The sequence below is a fragment of the Filicampus tigris genome, chromosome 5, assembly GCF_054856515.1.
Source record: "Filicampus tigris isolate MCC_2025a chromosome 5, RoL_Ftig_1.0, whole genome shotgun sequence".
Lineage (NCBI taxonomy): Eukaryota > Metazoa > Chordata > Actinopteri > Syngnathiformes > Syngnathidae > Filicampus > Filicampus tigris.
In genome coordinates, this window is record NC_141221.1 from 10,210,733 (window position 1) to 10,230,489 (window position 19,757).

Genomic DNA, 19,757 nt, shown 5'->3' on the forward strand with positions numbered 1-19,757 from the left:
CCACATGCACCGGGTTACTTTTAGACATTTTTTCTCCTCACTTCAGGTTACAATAAAAATATAGGTTGCAGGTTACGCTATAACCCGACATTTTGGACAATTCAAAGTATTGACAGAAAAGAAGACAATGGCAATTCTTTGCCACATGGATAAAAAAATGGCTTAAGCCATTCAAAAATGTGGCCATATGAGCCTTTCCTAGGTTCATACTGTTTGCTATTTTTATGATACTCTATCATTTGCTTTATCTGATAAATAGCTTTATGCCTATCCATTATTTGAAACATAAAGCATAGAAACAAAGTGTAATGTAAAATGTATTGGAAGTCATTTCTGCTTGGTGAATTGACATCAGGAAAAAGCAGTTCACTAGACCCCATCTATAGTCACAGTACAGCATTAGTAAAGTCACCTATTCACATTTTTTTGTTTTTGGAACCTGTCCTCCGTTATTCACGGAAAACTTGCCAAAATTGTATTTTTATTGCAACATAACATCAACAGTATTTGTTGTATCATAATGTGTCTTTAATTTAGACACACGGTCACTGTCGGCAGTAACTACACCCCCAAATAAACATACAACTACGGTAGTTGTCTGCTCAACCAAACTTCATCCAATCACAAATTTTACAACAGACATGTCTTTGTCTTTGTGACTGAGAGTCAGCACCATCAATATTACTCCTGTATGTGGCTGCCTAGTCAGATGGTGATTGTTTTACAATAGATTGAACTGTACAGTAGTTCTTTATTTTTATCATCAGAAGCGTTGATGTGTACATATTCAGATGCATGCTTAGTTGTAAGCAGTTTACTCCATTTTAAACACTGCCAGACATTGTCAGACCCTCTTTTACCCTAACGTTTGAAAAAATTTGATAAAAATATAAATAAATTCCTCGGATTGAATGGCTGGAATGTGAATAGACAAGTAAATTTGTCAATGGCACTGAATGAGTTAAGCATTTGAAGTGCTATTAAAGCGTTTTGGGGTCATAGTTTGTGGTATACTTATGTGTTAGACTATTAATGTAGGCACTTTAGAATAACTTTTTGAGAATGTCAATTATTCGCAGAAATTTGCTATTCATCTTGAGCATCCAGCCAAATAGCGATAGTCTGTTCGATATAAAAGATGTTTTCTCAGGCTGTCATATGTGAAACCAGCATACTGAAATCTTATCCTTATCTTTATGACATTACCCACTCTCTTATGCTTCAGGGTTGGTGTCAGTGTGAGTTTAAGTGTTTTCATGCATAGAGTAAAAACATCCCTGCAGCAAATATTGTGTGCAATTTATGCAGTACTCGACAGGAAAGATGTAATATCATCCAGCTTCAGACACCTTTTCGATTAGGTAGATTTATTTATGCGACACCATAGTCTGGACGGGGACAACCATCTACTATATTGACACTCAGCAATGATTTGTACACACCCTGTATGCTTTTATACCATGCATGTTACTTCATGTACTTCCAAAATAATAATTTCCCATGCTTGCTCAATAATTGTAGAAAGCGACTTGGTAGTTGAATGTTTCACAGAGCTGCCTGTCATGCAGCCGGCATGGGATCGATTTTCCACTCATTGTGTTGCTCATAATCACCCTGCGATTGACTTGCGATCAGCCCAGAGAGTGATCTGGCTTTCACCCAAGTCCTCTGGCATAAGGTCCAACCCCTGCGGTGATCCCGAACAGGATAAGCGGCATACTGTCTGATGATGAATAGCCCATCGTGACCGCACAGTTTAGGGACCTGTGTTTTGATGGAGAAATTGTTCTATCAATCAAATGGAGTATCATTGAAGTGTCGTCATACCCCGCAAATCTGTCCTCAACTGGAAGGGTCCAATTGTAAATAGTGTTAAGGGTGCAAAGCTATGTACTTTAAGCATAAGGGCCTACAGTGTCAGTCAAGAGGAAACAAAAGAGGCTTGACTGCTTCACACTGAGTGATGATTGCTGTTGTACAAAGCTATAGCTCTCTGAAGATATGCCACTGGCAGGGTCTTGAAACATGGAGCCAGTGCTCAGAAGCATGTTTTGACACAGCAGATAGGGTGAGATTAAGTGTTGAAAACAAAACTGGCAGAAGACGATAAGGAATACATTTTATTTACACAACCTTCGTGTGGTTTTTTTTTAGACTGAGCATCAAGAGCAGAAGTAAAAGCAAACATACAGATATCGAAAGAATATATATTCAGTGCCCTTTGTGACTTCATGTACATTGGCAAAAAAAGGTAAAGAAGTGAGGAGTTTGTTGTCCAAACATAACCCTGATAAAAATCTGTAAATAGGGCTATGTGCCTAGGGAGAAATGGCCTTGACCCCGAAGGCACTTATTGACATATTTTCACTGAGTGGTAGAGTTCTGTGTGGTTCCACTAGGCCCGGATTGGAATGGTAAACCCTCTGGATTGTATTTGGACGCGGTGTGGAGGGATGAGGGCGTTAAGCTTGAATTTTTACTGGAACCAGGAAACTGGGCGAGGTCACAAGGGGCCTAAAAACGCTTCCTCTGAGACAAATAATGGATTTTTAAATGGGTTTACAAAGTTAGGAATGGTCTTGTACCGAATTATCTTCAAGACCTTTTAGTTCTTATGAGACTTTTGGACTGCTCAGGTGCAGGCTTATTGAGTGCTTACTTTTGATGTGAGTGCACGGACTAGGCTATGTTCACACAGCGCGGGTAGATGCCCAATTCATTTTTTTTGTGATTTTTTTTTTTTTTTAAATCATATCATTTTCAATATTTAGTGGTTCACATTATACAAACAAATGTTGACCAGATGTGAACAGAATGCGTCCTTAAAGTGACATGCATACGCACAAAACATGGTCATGTGGCGGAGTCCGTTTACGGAAGGAAAAAAAGTTGTAATTATAGTGTTCACATTGACATGAAAAAAAAAAATCATATATGTCACATATGAGCATAAAAAATGGGAATTGACCTGGACATTTTGCCCCATGTGTATAAGCGCAAAATGAACAGGGGTTTAGCCCACACTGATGTGTGAGGGGGAAAGTCAACAAGAGGGAAAGGAGGGAAAGATTGGGGATGTAGGGAGGATAAAAAGGGAGGTAGCTCAACTTACCCCATTCCTTTTTTCGAGAGGCTTTATCACCCAAACTGTTTTATTGTTAAAAGAATGTTAATTTATTTTGAGATTTGAAAACATTTACAATCATAAAATCCTACTTAACGTGATCATATTTTTTGAGACTTTTGAAAGACATTTGTACTCCTTGATTTTAGATTCATGGATTCAATCCCTTTTTAAGACTTTTTAAGGATCTGCGAGAACTCTGAACTTACCAATGAATTAAGAAGGAACAATTTATGGTACAGTCCTTCATGGTGTCACTTGATCGTAATCACTCAAATCTTATCATTTAAGATACGAGATTTTGATCATTCCATGTCCAATTGTAACAGAAATGACAATGTAAACCAATGAATGGGCCGAGGTACTGTACGTCTACCTCCCCTTTACAGTGCCATACCATATTATTGCTATGCTAGGGGTTGAATATTTTTGGACCCTCTGACATTTTGACCTTAAGAAATGTGGTTTCCTACAGGGACTCAAACAGAAATAACATAAGTTATCAACGTATGCATACCGGATGAGCGTCTGTGCTGGCATAATTGTGATCGAGTTGACAACATTGTGGGCCTAACGCTGTCATTCAAACAGATGCTAACAAAGACAGGACATAATACGCCGAGAGCAGAGGAAAGCTGACTTTGACATGTGACGTGTGGGTGGAAATAGCCCGGTAATGAATAGACAGCGGAAAGGGGTTGCAGAAAAAAAGGAGACGGCAGAAGAGATACACGCAGCGTTCTGCGCGGTAAAATATTGCTATTGTTAGGCACTGCTGGGAGAAAAAGTGCTGCGATGCAGAAAGAATGTAAAGTCTTGACAGCTTTCCGGTGGCGGGGCGATTGGAGGGAAATTGCAGCACAGGCCCTCTGTCGGGCCACACCGGGGCTCGCTTTAACAAGTTCACAAATGAGCTGCACCCGCTATACATTGCAGGGAAATGGGGAGGGATGGACGGAAGGCTGAGTAAGGCTCATGCATTTTCTTTCTTCAGGTCTCAGCACCTGTCATGGCTGCAAGCCTGGAATTCAAATGCATGCATGGGAGCGGATAATAGAACATCTCAGCTCCTTGGACAGGAGCTAGAGGGGATTTAGAGATTTGGATGTTGTTTCTGCAGTTATGTGCTGATACGAAGACATGCTGCTGCCACACGTGGACTGTGCGAGCACTGTAAGACACACATCCGTTTTACCCCGGCTGTTCAAAATGCAGCGAAACACCAAGTGATTATTCACGTAGTAATCCAGTCGGTTTCACTTTCAACTCATAAGCTTGTATGCAATAAGCTCATCTGAATCACACTGGCACAAAAGTACAATTAATGCCTACAAATGCAGAATATACCTAATTTTGAACATTAGATGCCTTGAGGGCAAGCTAAGCTCTAAGGTCATATACCGCATCTCTTGGCTACTAAGGGTTGCAGCCAGGGGCATGTTGCCCATCGGGAATTTCGGGAACTGTGTTGATTTTCCGGCCGGTCAAACCATGTGACGCCCCCCCCGCCAATTAACTTTCGTAGTGTGACATCCAGCATAGGAAGCACTGCCACCCCCCCCCCCCCCCCCATTACCTATTACGTTTAGGCGCGTGACGGTCACCACCCACCTGGGCCCCAAGAATCGATTACTTTCCTGGGCATGAAAGCTTATCTCCCTAGGAAAAACATCATTCATGTCTATCATATTAGAGTAGACATTGCTCACATAATAGCAGCCCACAGTTCCAAATTCATCATCGACGGTTCGTTTCTGCTGCTTTGGTCCTCACGTTAGCAGGCAGCTGGGAGAGAATTAGTCCCTTGATGCAAATATTAAGCAGATTACTGCAATATCTTTTATGGAATCAAATGGAGTGTACTGTGTCCACAAAATGACTTTTTGAATAAAGCATCACTATAAACGTAAAAAGGTGTTTTATGTCTGCATCGTGAATCAAACGGTGTTCTTTAAAATGTGTGTATGGACATGAAAGACACGCAGCAAAGCCATTTTCTAATACGGTTGCTGTGTTTTCTTGTCTTTTCAGGGGGGAGGCTCCTGGTTCTGATCATGTGGCTGAACTTTGCACCTCAAAGTGACAGCTGCCCTGCCAAGTGTGTGTGCTACAGTGAACCCCGGCCCACTGTGGCATGCCAGCAACAAGGACTCTTTTCCATCCCGACTGAGATTCCTGTGCGGAGCCAGCGAATTTTCCTCCAGAGCAACAAGCTGACGGTTGTGAGATCCACAAGCTTCAGCTCTTGCCAAAATCTCACCGTCCTGTGGCTCTACTCGAACAACATTAGCCACATAGAGGCCGGCGCCTTCTACGGCTTGGAGAAACTGGAGGAACTGGACATTGGGGACAATGGCAACCTTCGTACAATCAGCCCGACAGCCTTCCGAGGCTTAACTAAGCTGCACACACTCCACCTGCACAGGTGCGGCCTGTCAGAGCTGCCTGTGGGGGTTTTCCGAGGAATGTTCTCCCTCCAGTACCTTTACTTGCAGGATAATAACATTTTAACCCTGCATGACGACACTTTTCTGGACCTGGCCAACCTTACTTATCTCTACCTGCACAATAACAAGATCAAGATAGTGACTGACAACATGTTTCGTGGTTTAATCAATCTCGATCGCCTGCTGCTACACCAGAACCGTGTCATTTTTGTCCAACCAAGGGCTTTTAGTGATCTGGCTAGGCTGAAATCCCTGTTTTTGTTCTTCAACAACCTCACCGTCTTGACGGGAGAAACAATGGATCCACTTACTACCCTCCAGTACTTGCGCTTAAATGGCAACCAGTGGATCTGTGACTGTCGGGCCAGGACCTTGTGGGAGTGGTTCAAACGTTTCAAGGGTTCCAGCTCTGAGTTGGAGTGTGACGTTCCGGAATTCCTGGCAGGAAAGGACCTGAAACGACTTAAGAGCGAAGATTTGGAGGGATGTGTGGAAACGCCTCAAGTCCAGACCAATCTCTTCACCTCCAAGGCCCAATCTGGGAAGTTCCCCTCCACTGAAAATCCTCAAGGTGACACAATTCCTCGGTGTTGTCTTGGCGATAACGATAAGTCCTCCATCTTGTCTGGCAAGAGTCGCCAAATTACTAACAACCCCTTGAAGGAAAAGGAGAACATGTCCAAGACGAAATTTAAGGATCCAGAAAGAACGAAAAATGACACCCAGAACAAGCAGAATGACGGACCTCTTGGAACCTTGTCCAACACCCTGGACAAGTCTCTGGAAAATATGAACCCTAACCTTATAGACAGTCTAGAGTCTTCTACAGCCTCAAATAAAAAGAAAAAGAAGTGCTCCAAAAAGCCCAGATCAGACACCCACTGCATTAAAGGTCGGGGTGCTACATTGCAAGTACTGCGCTTTCTCCTCATTCCCACGATCTGGATCTCTCTAGCCATGTCTTAGGACTCCTGATATGATTCGAAATGCAGGACTGAAGATTGCAGATGCTCACGACAATGATAAGAGAGGGTGCAGCGGCATCAACAACAGGCAGTGACTGAAAAGTGAGTTGCAACATTCACCGTGCGAGGGTGAGAACAAAGGAGGATGAAGCTAGAGTACATTAAACAAAATGGATGCCTTTACAGAACACTACAGATTTGATGTAAATAATGAATCGGTGCCCAAAATTGTTTGTTCTATATGTGCTGAACTATGTGTCTAAGCTACATTTTGGAGATTTCCTCCCCCATTTCCCTCCTTAAAAGCTTCTGCTGCTTAGAGAGTCCATCAAGAGTCGGAGTTAAAAAAAAAAAAAAAAAGTATAAGCAGTCCCACACGGTAAGCACACGACGAATGTTGGGTCCATTTAACGAAAACTAAGGAACCCCTGCCCCCCATTATTTATTGAAAGTGATGCATCTGTTGGGTAATGTTATGTTTGTTATGTTAAAAAATGTTGTTTTATCTTCCCCCATTTTTTTTTTATTTTCACGAGAGAAAGGATATATGGGTAGCATTTGCCAAAAGAATGCTGTCAATTTACAATGGAACCATAGATATGCATTTTATTTTACTTGTGTACAAGTATGAATATATTATGAATAAAAGTTCTTATTTCGTAGATAATTTTGACAGTGTGTTCATTTTTGAGGACTATTCCATTCCACCATTTTACCATTTGCATGAATGCTACCCTGTACTCCAATACCACCGTACCTCAATTAGTATGAATCTCATTTATTATCATTGCTTAAAATTTGTTTATACAAATAAAGGTCACATCTGATAAAAGCCTTTCCCTTACTAGAAGGCTCATAATTTCAGTAGGCGAGTAAAAGGCATTCATACTGTATATGAAGGAATACAGTTGTATACTTTAATGCCATTTAATGTAAACCTAATGCCCTTATTATCCATTGCATCTGGTCCACCCTAATATACATTGTTTATGATATTGTTTATGAATAATGTGAGTGAATGATTCACACCAATGATGGGTCCTCTGGCTGTCTGAAACAAATCATTGATTTGTGCTATAATTTGTAATTTTAAACAAGGTCGACATCCACGCAGCATATCTAGAAGGCGTTAGTGGCTACTGCCTCGGGCAGCATCATAAAATTTAGCATCTCATTAGAAATAGTTATTCATATAGCAAACGGTGCTGCATCGCTTATCATCTGGGTTAAATGATTAAACTCATCATGACCCTGAGTTTAGAAGAAGTAACCCTTCAGGCATCAGAATAAAGTAGTGGTACTGTGTATTCTTTGCATATTGTACCTCAGGCACAATAATAATAATAATAATAAGGGCGGCACGGTGGCCGACTGGTTAGCACGTCCGCTTCACAGTTCCGAGGTCATGGGTTCGATCCCGGCTCTGGCCTCCCTGTGTGGAGTTTGCATTTTCTCCCCGTGCCTGCGTGGGTTTTCACCGGGTACTCCGGTTTCCTCCCACATTTCAAAAACATGCATGATAAGTTGATTGGACACTCGAAATTGCCCCTAGGTGTGATTGTGAGTGCGGACATTTGTCTCTGTGTGCCCTGCGATTGGCTGGCAACCAATTCAGGGTGTACCCCGCCTACTGCCCGAAGACAGCTGGGATAGGCTCCAGCACTCCCCGCGACCCTTGTGAGGATAAGCGGTATCGATAATGGATGGATGGATAATGATGATAATAATAATAATGATGATGATGATGATGATGTAAGATTATCAAGAAAGAACTCACTTAATTAACCTTGCAGGGTACTCATTTAAATACTATGAAATAAAAAAAATTGGAGGGTCATAACCAGAGTTAGAATAAATCTAAAAAAAAAATAATAATAATTAATCATATTAATAATTATTGTGAGTGTGAATATTTGTTTGTCTCTGTGTGCCCTGCGATTGGCTGGCAACCAATTCAGGGTGTATCCCGCCTACTGCCCAAAGACAGCTGGGATAGGCTCCAGCACGCCCACTACCTTCATGAGAACCATCGGTTTGGATAATGGAAGGGTGGATATGAATAATTAATTAAATAAATAATAATTCAGATCCCAGCCATGTGATCTGTGATGTGGGGTGATCTCTTCTGAAAAATAGTCAATTGCCCTATAAAGGTTTAACGCTGAATTATTGCCTTTGACAGCATTATGTCATTCTAACTCAATTTTATGAATCTTATTTGCCGATTTTATGGATAATACAAAAGCCACATCTGAAATGGTGGATGCGCTGACATATCGCTTCAACCCGGCCACCCGGTTCAACGGGTGTCTGCTGGCAGAATATAAAAGAAAAAGAAAATGTATCTTCATTTTAGATGCTCAAAGAGTTTGTGGCTCCCATGGAATCTTTTATGAAATGGTTCAAATGGGGCTTTAGTTGCCGACACTAATGTAATATGTCCCTCCTCCGTTGCCGTACTGTGATGCACCACAACGGAGTAAACATCGCCTAATGTGCGATAACAGCGATCAATAGTCACCAAAATGTATGTTGATCTCTACCTGGGCTCACATCAACCTCTGAAAATACTTGAACGATCGTCAAAGTATTACTAATTTTAGGGCGTTTTCATCTTCATAGAGGAAGGGTTACATCACATTATGAGAGAAACGTGTCGTCCAATAAATACAAAATATTGGGGCAATCATTTTAGAGCGGTGGTGTCAAACTCATTTTTGTCGCGGGCCACATTGTAGTCACAGATTAACTCAGAGGGCCATTAGTTTGAAACCATATACATGTTTAATCATCTCATTTTATTACATATACCATACAAAACAAATTGATAACTAAATTTGAAATCAGACGTCAAGAATAACAGTTTGTTCAAGTTACTGTAGCAACGTAACAAGAAAATGCTCACAATATTTGTTATTTATTTCAAATGACAATTTTAAATGTTGCTACAGATTTCATCAAGCATTATGGAAGGTGACATTTGATTTGCTTTCACATAAAATGATGTGAAGGGCCACATGTGGCCCCCCGGGCCTTGAGTTTGACACCTGTGTTTTAGAGGATGATGTGGCCATAAGTAGAGATGTACACATACATTTTGGGGACGAGTGGTCGAGTGGTTTCTGACAAATTAAACGACGTAAGCTTTTTTTAGTGCCACACTACCTCAGTTGTCATCGGCTCTCGTTATTTATAAAGAGGCACATTTTTTACAGACATGTCTTGCCACGTAACACAATGCCACACTTGCAAAAATGTGCAGGACTCGCGTGCAAACGTTGTATAACACTGACGTATTGCGTGATTGCTTGTTGCAGATGGCCATCAATCAAACAAAAATCACATCACTGTTTCCTTATATTTTTTACGTCATAGTAGTCAGCAACTCAACATTAGTATTTTATTTCACAACACAAAACAGCTACTATGAAAACATTCAAATGGATAAATATGTGTGATACTGTCTGGAGTTTACAAAATAAACGATGCTGGCCACTATTTTGAAAATCCAGAGCTGTGGCCATTCAACGGTGATGTAATATAATGCAGTTTCAAATCGACAAAAGTGAAGTCATTTGACGGGATGTCGCCATAAGTCCCCGAAGTGTTCCGTTGTCCTCGATTAATATGGAAAAGAAAGGATCCTGATGTAAACCTGAGAGGATATTATTGACTCAAGTGGGAAAATCAACAAGGCTGGTCCGATAGAATGTAACTGTCCTTCACTGATGAACACTGACGAGCCGTAAGCAGTTACAGCCCGCCTGGATCGAAGTAATTAGGTGTCAATTGCAAGAGTCTTAATAATTCCACTGCTTATTAAAACAGTACAGCTGACCATGTTCTATTCCTACACGAACTACACTGTATGGCCTGACATTTTGTATAAAATGCAATTACTAAGGCTGTCAAGATTGCCAACCGCATCAGTTTTTCTGGGCTGACCCACTTGCATAAATCACACTAATATACCACAGTCTTGAAGAAAATATTCCCACAAAGCATATGGGCAATCATAATGTCTGTGAATTTGAGACTTACTCAGAGACACTTGGACTAAAAAGCAGTTATCTGTTGGCTAATCAGGAATAATATTTGGAACATTTGGCAAGAAAAAGGATTTGTCCCTTACATCTCATACTAGCTCCAGCGCACAGTCTTCTTGTAACTTTTCTTTCACATTCAAAGTTTTTTTTTTTTCGTTCCCTTGTGTCTCTCAACCTTTGCTGTATTCGTAGCTGTTTCTTTTTTTGTGCTACCCTCTGTGCGTTCATCTATTTATAACTTGCACATTTGGGGGAAAATATAGTTTTTACAGCAAAAACTAAGTTTAAATCAAAGCTACAATATAAATGTTGCCTGATGGGCCCTTCTTTTTGTATACTATGTTGGCTATCAGAGCTAACTCAAAAAACTGAGCCTAATCTTCCATGAATTTGAAACAATAAGAAAATAATTTATCCATGTTGTATCCCACATTTCCTCTTTCCTCTGACGATAAGATGGCGCCAGTCCCAACTTGAATGGTGAAAAATCATTGTGTAACCCACCTGTTTGATTTAATCGTTTCACTACGGGATGAGTGTTGGAACATTCAAACTTATATTCCCAGTTATACACCTGGAAGCTGCCCCGTACACCCAGAGTTTGATCATCTGCCAGTGTGAGGCTCCACTCGAGAATGTGAGGTTAATGGTCTTGCTCTGGTGAGGTTATAATGCAGCTCGAGCAAGTGTACATTCTTGAGCTCCCCGGACTCATGCTGCCAGTCAGGAGAGTCAACCTGTGATCTCCCAGAGCTTGCCACTCTAAGGCTACAGTAAGGTCAGAGTGATCAAATAAAAAGTCTCAAACAAAGACGAGCCACCTTATTCCAGAGGGCCCTCACGGAGAAACGATTACGTGCGCGACTTCCGGTAAGAATTTTGCTATTTATTATAGCGGCTTTCATTTCACATTTGAACCTTTTTTTTTTTCACAATCGATCATAAGCCCCCATTGCATTGAAAAATATTTTGCACAGCTTGGGAACTTGTTACTCTGTTGACAATTGTACAAACAAGCGGAAGAAGTTGAATCTATGACCACAGGAGTTTTGAACGGGCTGCCCAGACGAGGCCGAGAGAATGTTGTGATAAACGCTACATTTCAGCGCCTTCCCAGGGACGAGCTTCACAGTAAAAATGGTCTGAGAGGCTTTGTTTGAAAAGACCAACGTTGTACCTGTGCTCCTTTTCATTTTGTGGACACAGAGCAGAGGGCCCCAACACGCGCATTGAATTTTGTGATTATGTGCTTGCATTTGTCGGGTGCCAAGTGCCACAGGAACATCAGGTATTGTTTGTATGTGTGTGGGAGACACCACACTTTAGTATTTGTCAACCTCTGAAATTATTAGAAGGATCGCCACAATATTTGGGATTTTATGGACAATAAAGCTGTTATGTCATTAAGCTAGGGAGTGCCTATGGAGAGAAAAAATTATGCTTATAAAATCCAAAATATTAGGGCGTTTTTTCGAATATTTCTAGTGGTTGAAGTTGACATACTGTAATTAGAGATGCTCGCATACATTTTGGTCAAGATTGATTGCAGTTTTATGACATTGAGCGACGTGAAACTAGAAGCTAAATTTGACTGTGTCCAACTTCTTTTAACAAAATGCAACCAACTTTATTACTGCGTAAGTATTGATACGTCTCAAAGCTCTCAAAGCTACTATGCCCCTACATTAGCAGGAAGCAAGATTGAAAGGTTTTCTCTTCTAAGAAGCAACAACTGATGTTCCTACATTGTTAAATTCTGTAACTGTTACAGAAAGCTGACTCAAGCAAACAGTTTCCATTGTAAACAAAAGGCCGGTTTTGCTATACCGGAAGTACTTACATTTTAGGCCACGACTCATTGTGCAGGTATTGTCGTCTGTTATAAATAGCATGGGTAAGTCCATCTTATTTAATTTTCGTATGACTTAACAAAGTTAGCAAACGTCCGAATTACTAGTTCTTTGCAAGACTAATTGAACTAAAGAGGCTTTTTGGAGTCATTGGTGGTGTAGTTGTTCACATAGTTAACTGTCATGTAGCTGGTGTGATATTAATTCGGTTCAGCCTTTAAGAACAACCAGTACGCTAAAATGATTGTCTCATCAGGACATTTGACATTTCGAGACGTCTAAGAGACTCTTTCATATTAATCCACGGGTTATCTGAGGTTTTCCTCATTTTATTGGCAGTGCAACCAGTTTCAACTTTCAACTATTTTCTATGAATAATTGTGAAGGAAATTAAGGTCAAGCTTATGGTTTCATTAGTGTGTCACTTATGCCAGGTTAAAAGTTCACAAGAAGAGCGATAAATCTTACATTTAGTGTTCATGTTAATGTGTGAAAGTTGTCTTACGGGTAAAAAGAGCTTATAAGCAAAAAAACAACACAATGATTCCACGCCTGTTTCTACCTGTCTCGATTGCGAAAATGACCGGCCTTTAACTTCTAATGCAAATTCTAGCAGACGTTCTGTGTCTTCTCTGGAAAATATCAACCTTTGATCATAAGTAATAAGGCATTTCCCCAGAAGTTTCAGTGAATGTGACTCAAATATTTCAACACAGACCTTTAGGCGAAGGCTTATGAGAAAGTTTCAGTAGAGTGGAGAGCCAGACTTCTACAGCGTTTGCCTTTATTTCTGCCTACTTCAGCATCCTCCTGTATTCCTCACCTACTCCTCATCCAAAAAATGCCATTCACTGGATTCCAGACTTCCATCCATCCATCCATTATCTGTACCGCTTCTCCTCACGAGGGTCGCGGGGCGTGCTGGAGCCTATCCCAGCTGTCTTTGGGCAGTAGGCGGGGGACACCCTGAACTGGTTGCCAGCCAATCGCAGGGCACACAGAGACAAACATCCGCACTCACAATCACACCTAGGGGCAATTTAGAGTATCCAATCAACTTACCATGCATGTTTTTGGAATGTGGGAGGAAACCGGAGTGCCCGGAGAAAACCCACGTAGGCACGGGGAGAACATGCAAACTCCACACAGGGAGGCCGGAGCCGGGATCGAACCCACGACCTCTGAACTGTGAGGCGGACGTGCTAACCAGTCGACCACCGTGCCGCCGGATTCCAGACTTAACTTTTTTAATTTCATTTTTTTTTATTAGGTGCACAGTGGCCCCTAACCTCGGGGGCCAAGTAGATCATTTAGGGGGCAACACTGTAAGTCAACTTGCAATATACGGTAAATATTCACACCACTAATTTGTACTATATAACTTATAATGGGCTAATGATGGGCTGAAGTGTGGAGCAAAAGTCTGTCAACAACAAAAAATATTCAAAAATAGTAAGAAAATAAAAATGAGCAAATATACTGGTCACACAGGCCCGAGTAGATTTACTTGCACTGTCTCAGGTTTTAGGAGGAAAATGACAACATCTAGGGGTAGTCTGGAGCCTTGGTTCATGCATGGATTTTCCACACAATTGAAACATGTTTGGAAATAGCTTGAAAGATGGGCGGAAATTTAATTCAAAATAATCGAGTTCAGAATGTGATGATACAATTATTGAACTAGGCTGTTTTAATCATTTAACGCTGGTTTGTCAGCCTTCACAGCAAACTACAGTATTTGAGAAGCAGTCAAGTTTGCCTCAATTGTGATAAGACACAATCAAGATACGATTAATCATTTTTTAATGATCAATTAGCTGATTCATTACGACGCCCATACTTTGATGAAAACCTCTATGGGGTCCTACTATGACAGAACAATACTTCCTGATAGTCTCATTCCGAATTACATAATCATAATTTCTTTGCTGACTGACTAGTAGGAATCAAATCACTTGATTTTACTGCCTTACAGGGAGCTTTAAGCAGAGATTAGATGTTACCAAATGCAACAATAAATACTTTTGTACATAGTCGGCTTGTTTCTTATCATTTCCACTTTGGCAGTTACGTGCTCACTTATGCGATGATCATTGGTGATGTTCGATTATCTTCAAGAGAGTAACAAAGCACGCAGAGTCTCGTAGCAACTCATCTCGGCGTCTCTTGACGATTTCCCAGTGGAAAAAAGCAGGTGCTATTTGTAGAGCTTGGTCGATAAGGGTTCCAAGGCTCAATTCTATATGGGTGACAAACCACTATTGCCCCCTTATTGGGTTGTGCTATCTCCAAATTATTCGTGCCTTAGCTGACGGACACCGCAGGATTTTAGTCTTAAATCTCAACTTTTTTTTTTTTTTTTTTTTTGCCACCCTCGAATAAAATTAATCTCCCAAATGTGAGCAACGGCCACATGTGAAAACAAACCCTTATACTGCTGAATTCAACACGTCGTTTTTTTTTTTTTTTTTTAACAGAGCTTTTTGAAGTGGAATAGTGATTTCCCAAATCGAGATAAGTATAGCTGAGGCTATTCAAACCACCGTGCGGTGGAGAAGCATAATTTGACACAGTGTGATACTATTGTTGTTCAGGGCAGAAGTGAGGTGAGCGGTGTGATACAGGAGGGGATCATCTCGTGAACCATTTATGAAGACTGAGCCACTCATTATTTTTCCAATCCTGTAGGATTTGTGACTACAGAATGGCAATTTGTTCCCAATCCTGATTCACCCAAATTAATGCTGTACATATGTTCGCAGCCATGCCTCCACTGAGGTCCCTATGAAAGAGGCAACGAGAAGCCGCGGAGCTTTTGCAGCAGATTAGGGTGATAGCCAATAGGCTTTGGTCTCGTCCACCTCGTGAAAGCATTGTGCAAATGGCTTCATCTAATGAGTCAATTTGATATGATTAAAAAGAACAAAGCTAGCCATATACAAATGCTCACTGTGGCGCTCAAAAGCCCACAGCTTTAATAAAGTGGGCCCACCACATTAGCGCAGTTACGTGTTCACTCACGCAATGACCATTGCTGATGTTTGATTATCCTCAAAAGACCAACAAGGCACGCAGAGCCTCGTAATCTTCAATGTCTACTATGAGAGCGCATGACTCACAGACATACGTATTACTGGATTTAGAAAATATATAAATAAAAAATAGAAGAACGCTAGTCTGAGTAGATAATCCTCTCTGAAGCAGCACATGGAGGACAAATTTGTTATTATGAACATTTATTTTTATGACATTGTTTACTTCTGTTTTCATTAGCTTTTTTTTATGCTTTGACTGTAAACTAGGCATCAAATGTTTCAGAGTTTGATGTTCAACACCATGCTAGATTATATTATAGATGAAATACTAAAGGACAATTTCTTTTAGCAAATTCATGAATCAGGGGGGCGATTTCTGTCCCAGCATGAATGTGTGCCCCAGTACTAAAGCAAGATCCAAAAAAACACGAATGAGTGTGATGTGGATGACCTTGAACTCTGTTTTACCTTTAAAATGACCTACAACAGAGATTGCAAGACAGGTTCTCTCTCTCTCTCTCTCTCTCTCTCTCTCTCTCTCAGGTCCAACACCAGTAACGGCCACAGATCACATTTTCCCAAGAGGATGGAAGCTGTTATATCTGCAAACTTCCATTTTTACTTCCTGTTAATGTGATGTCAAAGTGTCTTATTACCGTTCTCCATGTAGTGTAGTTGTGTCTATAAGATGCCTATAACACACCTGTTAAAGAAAGGAAGTCAACCCAAAAATGTTGTTTACAATAATATGTTCGATGCAGTCCCATCAGTCTAAACATGGCATTCCGATTAATATTGCGTTTGTGGAATATGAGTTAAGCAGTAAAATCCACCTGTTTTCTGAAGCTGAGCCGTGATTGGCTATTACCTGATCCTTGAGCAACTGTGATGTCATTTTCAGTTGACAGAAACTGGCAAAATGGCCGCCCCCTGAGATGGCTCAAAACAGGTGGATTTTGCTGCTTAACTCATATGCCACAAACGCAATATTAGTCCGATTGCTGTGTTTCGACTCCTGGATGTGCATAGAACATATTATTGGAAATCTTTTTGGGGGGTTGACTTTCTCTTAAAAGCCAAACAAAAATGCACGTCAACCCAATTCAAATCAATTTTATGTAAAGTTGAATTAGCAAGACCTTTGTGGGAATTCCTGCCATATCCTTTTTATGCTATGTTTCCCGTGTGCCTCCGTGCTGTCAAAATATTTTCCATCCGCAATTCTGCCATCGTTTCATCAAAGCAATTATCGTACTGCCTGCGCTCGGAGGGTCTATCAGTCTCGGGTCCATTAAATGTCACGCCATCTCTTCTCATCTTCACTGTCAGAAAGTGTGATGATTCAACCCACCTGCTCCCCATCATCGCCCTACTCAGTCTGTTTAAGTATTCCTATTTGAGGGATCAATTTCATCCAACCCAAAACCACCTGTGATTCCAGATGTTCAGGGGGAAGTTGGATCACCGTACAATATCGGTTCAATCCGGCTCCACCCCTGACACAGGCACGGGAAGAACATGCAAACTCCACACAGGAAGGCCGAGGCCGGAATCGAACCCACGACCTCTGAACTGTGAGGCGGACATGCTAACCAGTCGATCACCGTGCCGGCCAACCTTGTATCAATGCCTGTCAATTACCTGAACCCCTTCAACACTAAGGCTAAAACGCAGTCCAGTCAACCTTAAAAGTACATTTACGATAACAAGAAACCACTAACCGCACCCAACTCTCTACCCCTCCAAGTACAGTAACTCCTAATCCTAAAGTGTGAACTTTTTCATTACATGCAGACATGATACAAAATAGGATGGACTAAACTGTGGGAAGCAGTTGGCATGGAGAAACATGTTGCATTAATGCACTCTCGACAGAACTGCAAAGTCATCTTCAAAAGCACAACATGCGCCTCAACTGGCAGCGCTTGGCAAACCAACGTTTGTGGATGTGCCCCTGGGTATTAGTGGGGCTGATGTCCAATTCTTTACACTTCCATGGGTCCAATTTTTGCTCGCTAATGGATGATAACATGTTCCATGCGCTAAGTAGTCAAGAAATATTCCTTCACTTCATGGCTTTGGAGTCCATTAAAGTAAAAAATGTTAATAGATGGATTCTGTTGCTTTACAATGCAGCATTTACAATGCGGTATAAATTGTAATGATATACAGATACCGGGGCACCTCATTAGATATCATGGGAAACACATTTTTATTTCACTGGTTATTTTATTTTTTTCATTGTAGTTTTTGGCTAACAAAAACTCTAAATTCACCATCATAAGAAATTAGAATATTACATTAAAAAAATGATCCAAATGATGTTTAATATAGAACTTTGGTTGGAATTGGACCACCTGTTTTTATTTGTTTAATTACATTTTTACTCTTTGAATAAAACTGCTGGAATAAATCACCATTTCTAACATTCCAATTAATTGTGCTGCACCTGTAGTAAATACACCTGTTGTTTGCACTTAAAACAGGCCTGTTTATCAGCCAGCATTTTTTAAATAGTATTCCAAATATTAATTGGCCAAACATGAGTGTATGAAGATGCTACCCGATATGTTGCTTTTAGTTTTCCCAGGAGGCCGGTACCACAGACTTTCCTTTTTAATAAGCAACCAATTAGTCCTTTTTACCATTAACATTTTTTCAAAAGTAATTCATTTGCACAGTTTGTGACCAACATACCCCACAATGATGCAACACTCCATTTAGGGCAAATTAAAGTTCATCAAACGTCAAATCTGTGGCTTATGAACAATGACGTGCAACAATAGTATTCCCGATTTCACCCGCGTAAGTCATAGACAAATACGTAGAAAGTCAAATTGATATTACAGTTCTGCAATTGAGCCAGGTTGACGCTTATGTAACTCTCAAATAGCCAGCATTGGGGACAAAAGAGGACAATTGCCATCTATCGGCGATTATTGTGGGATCCAGGGAAACTGTCAGCATTTATAATCCCCTCCTATGTTCCCTTTATCTGAGTCACAAGCTTCTCGGTGTGAGATTACAAACATCTGGCAGGTCATCTACTCTCAAGCTGTTATGGTAAACTCGGCAGCAGGGGGAGGGACAATTTCCTGATGGAATATCCCACGCAATACAAGCCCAAACGCACCGCTTGCACACTGCAATGTGATCCACCACTTAATGGCCCACTAGTGTGCAGATGTGATTAAAAAACATAATCTGAGAGGTTTGCATAGGCCGATACGCACTGTATCACTTCGCAGCCACTCGCTCTACAATTAGTAGCTAATGTCTAGTGGTAGATGCTGCAGCTTGATGGCCTTTTTAAAAGTGTCTTCGCCAACTAATATATTCTGCCTGTGACTGTTTTAGTCCAGGAACAGTCATTACTGTCTTTAGATCAAATAGCCTGTTCAGTCCCCTCCAAAACATCTGAAACACGTTTTGGCAAACGATCAGTGCGAGGGCCAACTGGAGAATCGAGGTTTGTTTGAATGTTTTTTTCAGAATTGGGCTTTTGGAGAATGTGAAAAGTTGCTGATTAATTTAAAATCAGATCGTGTGCTAAATAGTCAGAGCTGAACTACCGCCAAATGGTCCAACCCAATGGGAAGGGATGGGATGCAATATTATTATCTGGAAATACTGCGTTGTAAACGGTCATTGTTAGAAAAATACTACATAGACCTTTGCACTAATAAAATGTATGCAGTTAATTATCACCTCATAGTATCTTGTCTTGGTGTGAGAGTGTGAAAGCAGACCTTGTTCGCCTCTCTCGCTCCAGTGGTCACTATATGAAAATATAGATTTATATTACCGATGATGATGGCAGATGAGTGAGTTAAAACAACATTCCACTTTTTCACTAACACATGATTGTGATAGTCACCCCCCCTTCCGGACCACAATATGTCGCTTATCACAAAATGGCTGTATTTTGATACTATCACATTAACATTGTAATATCATCGTGTTACTCTGTTTGCCCACCCTAATTTACATTGATAATGGCAGTTATCATTTTAATGAGAGACAATAAGAGTAATTAGATCTTCAAACTTCAAATGTAGCTTTGTGCATTGAATCACATTGTGAGTGTGAAATCGGACTATTTTAATATAATTTCACATATACAGTCACCGGGGATTAAAAGGGACAGATGCTCATTGAGCAACTGAGAAGCATATGTTGACACTATGACCTGACTTTCTTTCCTCTACCATGTATATAGTACATTTAGGCTGTTTCATTTCTCAAGTGCTAAATATAACTCCTGAGAGTTGCAACCTTTTAAATAATTGC

At 40.7% G+C, this 19,757-nt stretch overlaps 1 protein-coding gene across 1 annotated transcript in view; it reads left to right on the top strand.

The window, feature by feature from the left end:
• rtn4r (reticulon 4 receptor) overlaps positions 1 to 7,188 on the top strand; it is a 53,442-nt gene extending 46,254 nt beyond the window's left edge. Inside the window, exon 2 of the mRNA XM_086032058.1 lies at positions 5,156 to 7,188. Coding sequence (XP_085888184.1) covers positions 5,156 to 6,537 — 1,382 coding nt within the window. The 3' untranslated portion in view covers positions 6,538 to 7,188. The remainder of the gene's footprint in view (positions 1 to 5,155) is intronic.
• Positions 7,189 to 19,757: the final 12,569 nt, after the last annotated feature.